The 7,943-nt window shown below is 49.6% G+C and overlaps 1 protein-coding gene across 1 annotated transcript in view; it reads left to right on the forward strand.

Annotated features, from left to right (window-relative positions):
- Positions 1–5,295, forward strand: part of GARNL3 (GTPase activating Rap/RanGAP domain like 3) — a 68,925-nt gene extending 63,630 nt beyond the window's left edge. The window contains exons 24-27 of the mRNA XM_047097126.1: positions 548–686; positions 1,481–1,696; positions 3,203–3,329; positions 4,828–5,295. Of these exons, the coding sequence (XP_046953082.1) occupies positions 548–686; positions 1,481–1,696; positions 3,203–3,329; positions 4,828–5,005 (660 nt within the window). The 3' untranslated portion in view covers positions 5,006–5,295. The remainder of the gene's footprint in view (positions 1–547; positions 687–1,480; positions 1,697–3,202; positions 3,330–4,827) is intronic.
- Positions 5,296–7,943: the final 2,648 nt, after the last annotated feature.

A 7,943-nucleotide genomic window follows, 5' to 3' on the forward strand; every position in this document is an offset into this window, starting at 1 on the left:
CATGTAATGTATTTATGCTGGATAATGGCCGTGTTTAACTTGCAAACTCCCCGTATAGGCACTCACGGGTCAGTTGGAGGCTGGCCTCAGCACACCGCTGCTGTTACCACCAAAGCCGGCACGTCGTGGGTGTGCGCGAGTGTTGGCCGAATCCGTGAATGAACGGCCCGTTTCCCCATCTGTACGTTGACCCGACTGAATCCAAAATCCTTTCCAGGCCTAACTCTGGGGGTGCCTGAGGTTCCTGTTAGGCCAGTGTGCACTAGGTGTGTGTCTGCAGAAGAAACGTGGGAAACAGCCTCATCTCTGTTGTCATTCAACAAACGGATAAGGGGAAATGCCAGGAAACTGAATGCTCAGGAAAGGTCTGGGGTGACGGTGCAGGACTTTGGCTCTGGAAGTCCCCTGCCCAGGCATGTCACTGCACTGCAGGCCCCGAGGACGTAGCAGCGGAGCCGAGGAACCATTGCGGGCTCTGCCGTGACGACAGGAGGGTCGTGGGTACAGGGAGCCAGGCATCTCCATAATGCTTTCTCTTTTATTCTAGTCGGATATATACTTCACAGCAGCCGCTGCTGTGAATGAGGTCTCGTCCGGAGGCAGCTCCAAGGGGGCCAGTGCCCACAATTCTCCTCAGACACCCCCGGGCCGAGAGACTCCAGTGTTTCCTTCTTCCCTGGGGGAAGGTGAAGTCCAATGTTTACTGTCTTATTAATAGATATTTTTAATCCAATCTGATTTCTCCAGCTCATTCTCGAATACCGACATCCGATTACTGCCTAACAGAGTCACTGTTGAACGCTATAAAAAATACAACACCTCGCATTCTGAATGCTTTGGTTGCATTCTTAAGAAAGCTGGTAATAACAACCCAAAAAGTCCCATGAAAATAACTGTTTCAGTGGGGAGGAGGGTATTGAGGGCTGGAGGTCCCAACTTGCCACAGCAAAGGTGTTTTTCCTTGGGGGATGTTAACGATACGGTGGGTTTTTATAGCCTAAAGGATAGAGCCCTGAAAACTGCTGAGCACACCCAGCTTTCGCTCCATCTGGCTTTGCTCACGAATCCCAGAGGCCCTTGCCGTGGTTACCGCTTCGCTCTGAGCGCCGCACTTTTCCCGACTGCTCACCGCATCAGTCGTTACCTCTCCTGTCCCCGAGAAGCTCGGGGCTCTCCAAACAGGCAGTCAGTGCTGCTGAGTGTGCTGCAGCCGTCTGCCCTCCCGTCTGCTCTTCTCTCCTGGGCAAGCGGAGCCCGTAGCGGGTGCATTTTAGCCCACATACCTGGGAAAACCATGCCCTTAAAAGCCGAGGCCGTCAGGCTCCATCACTCCGTTGCCCCTAACGAGGCCTGGGAGATCAGCATGTGGCATAATTTCTTCCTTCATGCCAACTGGGTTGAGGCACCAGAAGTCACCCCTTTTGTAAACAGTGCAGACTTTTCTTAAAGTTCTCATGTTCTTTTCCAAATCACATTTCAGGTGAAACTCAGTCCAAAAATCTGTACAAGATCCCACTCAGAAACCTTGTGGGCAGAAGCATCGAACGACCTCTGAAGTCGCCTTTGGTCTCCAAGGCCGTCACCCCGCCCACGTCCATCGGCCTCGGCATCGCTGCCATCCCTGTCACTCACTCCCTGTCCCTGTCCCGCATGGAGATTAAAGAAATAGCGAGCAGGACCCGCAGGGAGCTGCTGGGTAACGATGTGCCGGTTTTGTGTTTTCACTGTTCGTAAATAGACCAGCTGGTTTCATCTTTGGATACTAATCATCCTCAAAGAGGATGAGTTAAAAAAGAAACTTTCCCTTTAGTAAAGGATTCATAAATACATTACAGTGCAGCCACACCAAGGAATACTGTACAGTTATCTCATGGACACGATGTGTCCGTCTGCATTTATTGGTGTGGGAGGCCACCCAAACCATGCCAAGGGCAGAAAAGGGAGTTTGCAAAACAGTATATCTAGTCTGACACCATTTTTTAAGATAGAAGTATCTGTATATGTCTGATATTCTAGAAAGCGTCTAGAAGGATTTATAATGTGCATTTCTCAGATAACATATTTGTGTATTTGGAAGTTTAAATTTACTGTGTTTTTTTCTAATTTTTTTCAATGCTTATTTTTGAGAGAGAGACAGAGCATGAGTGGGGGAGGGGCAGAGAGAGAGGGAGACCCAGAATCCAAAGCAGGCTCCAGGCTCTGAGCTGTCAGCACAGAGCCTGCCGCGGGGCATAAACTCGAGAACCGTGAGATCATGACCTGAGCCAAAGTCAGATGCTTAACCGACTGAGCCACCCAGGCGCCCCTAAATTTACCATGGTTTTTTTTTTTTTTTTTTTTTTTTTTACTATTTGTGGTGCAGTTCAGTTATTGCTTTTTGAAGCCCATAGACCATGGGGGCAGGTCTGTGGGGATGGCACAGACATGAGGTATTGGGTACGCCCTTCTCTTTCACTGTTACCAAGATGGGAGGCCGGACCAGAGAAGCACAAATCACTGTGAGAGTTGTGCAGAGGCTAGACTGCCATAAACACGTTTGTTCCCAATTATGAAAACAAAGTGAGGAAAAATGGAAACGATGTGCTAAACCAGTAAGAACCGGTTTGAAACTTAACTGGGACCTGCACGCCCTAAAACTGCAAGGACGGTTCACCTTGGCACATCCCCGCCTTGCCGTCCTGTTTCCTGAGAGCAGGGGCAGGAGTGCAGGCCACCTGACAGGGCAGGCTTTGTGGGTCAATTTTAGAAGTGGGTGCCTTCCACTGTGCTTTTAAAGTATGCGTATTGCTATTTTAACCCACTATTCCCTACAAAAGCTTGATCTGCCAGCCACTGTTTTATAAACCACCGTGCTTTTCTGAAATTGAGCCTCAGAATTGTAGAATTCTAGTTTGCAGTGGTAGGATCGTACATTTTCTCTCCTTTTTTAGACCCTCCTGAGTCCCTCACTTTCCTTTCTTTCTTTGTTTTTCTCTTTCTTTCTTTCTGTACCTATATTCTTTATGATCAGGAAAAAAAAAAAACCTTCCACCAACAAGAAAACCGATTACTTTAAAATATATACTTTATCATAAAGCCCTTCCTGCCTCTATCCCAATAATGGACCAATATCCAACAACAACAACAACAAAAGGCACTTTCTGTCTCCATGACAGCCCTGTGGGAATAACCCTCTGAACTGTGCTTCTCCCCCGTAATCCAGGCCTCTCTGATGAAGGTGGACCCAAGTCAGAAGGAGCGCCAAAGCCCAAATCAAAAGCCCGGAAGCAATTAGAAGAAAGCCAAGGAGGCCCCAAGCCAGGGACAGCAAGATCAACTAGCAGCGACAGGTATAGGAGGAGGCCGTCCCCAGCTGTCCCTGCTCAGGGTAGTGGCCCTTTCTGCTGACTGATGATGCCAGTAGGCAGATGGTCAGCATCCGGCTCCTCTCTGAGGACCCCCGGCTGGCCCAGGGAGGGACCCATGCAAGTGAACATCCTCACGATTCGACAAATAAAAATACATTATGAGAATTTTTATTTTTTTTTATTTTTATTTTATTTTATTTTTTTTTGCTCACCAGCTCACCAGACAGAGATTTTTTTAAACCAAAATGCTCAGTGGGAGTGACAGAAAATAGGCCCTCTCCAGTGCTTCTGGTGGGAATAGAAACAGGTACAGCCTTTCTGGATGGCAGTTCCGCATCCCATGTCAATGAACATTTGTTGAGTCCCACTAATTTGTCCCCTGAGAGCCTCTGTGTCCCTCAAGCAATCCTGTGTGCTCCTGTATAGAAAGTAAGGGGGCACATGTCCAGACTCCATTAATCCATTCAACATACATCCTTAGAGCACCTGACACTGAGCTGGGTGTTAGGGATATGAAGATCACTCTTGGGGGTCCACAGGCCCAGGGAGGGAGGAAGTCCAACAAGAACATTCTAGAAATGACAGCATTCTGGGGTCGCAAGGTGATGGAGAGGAATCAGGAGTGCCTGCTGCCCCACACCTGGGGCAGGGAGGGTCTCAAACACCAGGAAAGGCTGAGCCAGGTCTCATAGACACAGGAAGCATTAGCCTGGCCAAGAGGGGGCAGCACTCACAGATGCTTTAATCTAACAAACTGAGCCCCTACCTGCGTGACAAGTCCAACTTTCGTGGACCACACCTTCTGGTGTGAAATTGGGGTGGGTGGGTAGGGTTCAAGAGGGCTTCTCTGAGGAAGTAGCATCGAGCCAAGCGTTGACTGAATTAGAAGGAATGAGGGGGAACAGCAGGGGCAAAGGCCCTGAGGCAGACACAACATGGCCCGCTCAGTGGCCAAAGTCTTGGCGCGGGGGCTTTTATAGGCTAAATGAGTACTTGTTGAATGAACAAACTCACCGAATTTGGTCAAATTGGTTTTGCAGCTATCAAGAGGGGATGGGGGTGGCTTGGGAGGAGGCAGAAGGGTCAGCAGGGCCAGATCCTGTGGTCTGTGGTCCTGTGGGTAGAAGTTTGAGCCTTATCTTCAGGCCGTGGGGAGCCCCAGGAGGGTTTTAGGCAGAGAGTGACACTATCCAGATTTGCCCTCTAGAAAGGTAAAAAGCACCTCACAAACACCGCCTAGGTGTCACCACTGCCTTCAAAACTCCCAACAGCCCATGAAGTATGGCTGGCTGACTGCAGACCCCAACCTCTGCGGGGGTGACTCCTGCATGTCCCAGCTTTCCCTGTAAGGGGGGGGGGGGGAGGGGAGGGAAGGGGAGAGGCAGGCTTATGAGCTCAAAGGAGCAGGAAACTGCCTGACAGAAGAGGCCCCGGTCACTAGTGCTCTCCAGGGATCCTTTATGTGACTTTTCTCTTCCAGGATCACATCGGGCTCCTTGGAAAGTCCGTCTGCTCCAGAAGCCAACCCCGAGGGGCGCTACTACTCGACGGGCTCCGAACAGGACCCTGTGGTGGACAGAGAAGGCAGCCCCGTGTGGGGCAGGAGCCCCTTCCAGCTCACAGCTTCCTCGGACGAAGACATTATCGACCTGAAGTGATGGCTCGGGATTGAGTTTGCCATCTTTAATTTTCTTATGGAGGTTTATACTCTTTAACCAGTTCTGACAGCGTTTCTCGACAAAATGTGGCTTTTAGCCCACCCATGATCTACTGGACCAAACCTTCTGCCCACCTGGCCGGTTTGGGTCTCTCCAATGTCCGGTGCCATCTTTCTTGACCTTTGTTTCTTTCTGTTTGGGAACCATCAGTCCCCTTGTAATAAAGGTGGTAGATTTCATCGAGGTTTTAGATTGAAACTTTGAATAAATCAAAAATGTTCGTTCTTATGTACTGCAACCTTCTCTTATATTTTATATACTTAGATGGAAAAATTATTTTTTCATTATGGTTTTAATTTATGTCACATAATGTGTTTCTTTTATAAAGAAAAGCCATTGCTTTTAAAACCTATTATAAATAAGTTTTCTTTCTGCACCTTTGGCCCCTGTTGCTGTTTCGGGTCACAGTGATTGGCACCAGCTGCGTCCCCACCTATAGACTTTTGAGAAAGGCTGAATGGTTAGTTCTTAGAAGCTCCTGCTTCCTCCTTGTGTCTCACAAAGAATAACAGGGGTAGGAGCTTGTTAAGAGTCTTAAGATGATTTTGTTTGGTTTCGCTGTTGCTCTCAAATCACATAGCCAGGCAATAGTCACTCCTTGTCATCAAAATTACTCTCAGATCCCCTCCTCACGTTTCACGTGAATCAAGTGATTGTCCTCCCTCTTGTCCTTACCTGCCTTCTGTGGCCCCCCTCAAAGTGAGAAGAAAATGCAGGCTTGACCAAGAGCAAATGAAACCGTGAAAGCTCAGCCTCTAACCAGGGGGAGATCAAAGGGGGAAACCTAGTTTCACTGACACTGTAAACATTTTCATCTGTATGAAGAAGGTAATTCACCTCCTCGCTTTAGTCTGACAGATCCCATTGTGTTAGCCTATATCACCCACCAAAAGACACGCGAAGTCATTCTCCCATTAGAGCATCTCTGAGGGTTTTTCCGCAGGCCTTCCCTGGAAGAGCAGAGAGCTGTGTTTGACCTCACCTTGATCTGACAGATTTTACAGAAGTTTGGGTCCTATCTTCTTGTGGGCCTTGCACCCTGTCTGTCTGTTGCACCACAGTGGTCTTTGTGCAAGAAAGGGCTCAACATGGTGCACTCAGCGAAGGCTGTGTGGTTTCCTTCAGCAGATGCCAAGAGGTGAGAATAATGCAGACAGTGCTTTCTGGATAGAGCCAGGTTATCTCTCGGGGTACGCGGCTGGCCCGTCCTTCATCTTTGTTTTGCTATGCCCTTTTGTACCTCGTGGTCCACTCGTGCTGTCTCTCAACCTCATGAAAAGTTTTGTGAGTTAGGTTTCACTATTATTGCTTGTCAAATGAGTAAACTGAGGCTCAGAAGGGGGCAGTGATATGAAACTGGTGAGTTCTCTGACCCCAGGGCTGTGCTCGCTCCCCCACCCACCATGCAGAGTCAGGCTGAGTGCCTTGTGTCCATTGGATCTGGCTGGTGTTTTTCATGTTAAACTAATTTGTAAGCTTTCCGAGCTTGTCTATGTGTTCTTTCTGTCATCTTTTTGCGTGAAGTTTCTTGCTTCTCAGCCGGGAACAGAAAAGCCGAGGGTGGTTTAGAACATTCTTCCAAAGAGATTGGCAGCGTCAGAACCGCCCCCAAATTTGCCAGGAGTCACGGATCCAAGGAGCGAATATAGAAAGGGCAAGAAAGAGGTTGAGCCTACAAATCAGATCGATGGGGCTTCGCTTATAAAAGGGGGGAAGGGCGGCTGCTCTGGCAGCAATATCTGCTTCCAAAGGCCACGAAGTGAATGCTGCACACGGGAAGGGAGACCACCGACCAGAGGGCAGGAGGAGGTTTGGAGGGGCCTGTGGCTCAGAGGGCCGTGCTAGCTGGGCTCACTGGAGTGTCCTGTCCACGTAAGCCTCTCTGCACACCCCACTGGCTGAGTTACAGAGTACACCGTTTGCCATGGGGTTTCAGGTATTCATCCACTCTGCAAGCACCCAGGGCCCACTCACTGGAGGAGGAGGTCATACCACTGAGGGAGGGAGGGAGGGAAGTAAACAGGTGATCGCAAAGCAGTGATAAGAGCTGAGAGAATTTATAACTTGAGCACAAGATGCTGTGGAAGCATAGAGGGGCGGGTGCCTGTCTTCAAAGATAGTACAATCAGGTGGCTGCACTGGGTCAAACAACTTTCACAGTCATACTGGCTAGCATTTGAGTGCTTCACGTGTGCTTGGTCTTTTATGTGCATTGCCTCTGCTCAAAACGTTCCCGGAAGGTGGATATTGTCATCCCCACTTACAGATGAGTTAACAGAGGCCCAGAGAGGGATTAGAAGCCAAACCTCTTACTCTCATAGCCCTGGTTCTTGCAAGAATTACACGGCACTGCACCTCAGCTGCCCCATACAGAGTGTGCATTTGCCAGGTACAAATGGCAACATTCTTCAGAGCCCTGACATCGTACCTCCAGCAGTGACTTGGGTGCGTATGCGAAGAGGTTAGCTGTTAACATCGGCAAGAGACTGGAAGATGGCAGGTGGTAAGATGAAGATTCAAGAGTTAAGATGACCTATGAAGTGAGTGTAACTTAACCGGGAGCCTGGGGCTCACCATTTAAGCCCAGATCAGTCGCATAACCGAGGACCGTGCCCAACACAGGTCCTTAGCACCTGGAGGTCCTAGTGGTTGTTGGCTGGTAGCCGTCAGCAATCTGGGGGCCCCGAGTAGTGACCGGCACAGAGGTGGATTGCAGCGCGCAGGGCCATGCCTCTGCCCCCGGCAGCCCAGCTTCCAAAAGGAAAGAGAGAGGCCCAAGACAGTCGTTTGAAGACATTCCTCCCTGCGGTTTCAGTGGGCTGATCTGGGCCGGGTGCCTCCAACCCAGGCCCCAGGGCAGCGGTTAACGCAGAGCAGG

This window comes from Lynx rufus, unplaced genomic scaffold, assembly GCF_022079265.1.
Source record: "Lynx rufus isolate CCGP_SWC_20201006 ecotype Redwood Valley unplaced genomic scaffold, mLynRuf1.p SCAF_10, whole genome shotgun sequence".
Lineage (NCBI taxonomy): Eukaryota > Metazoa > Chordata > Mammalia > Carnivora > Felidae > Lynx > Lynx rufus.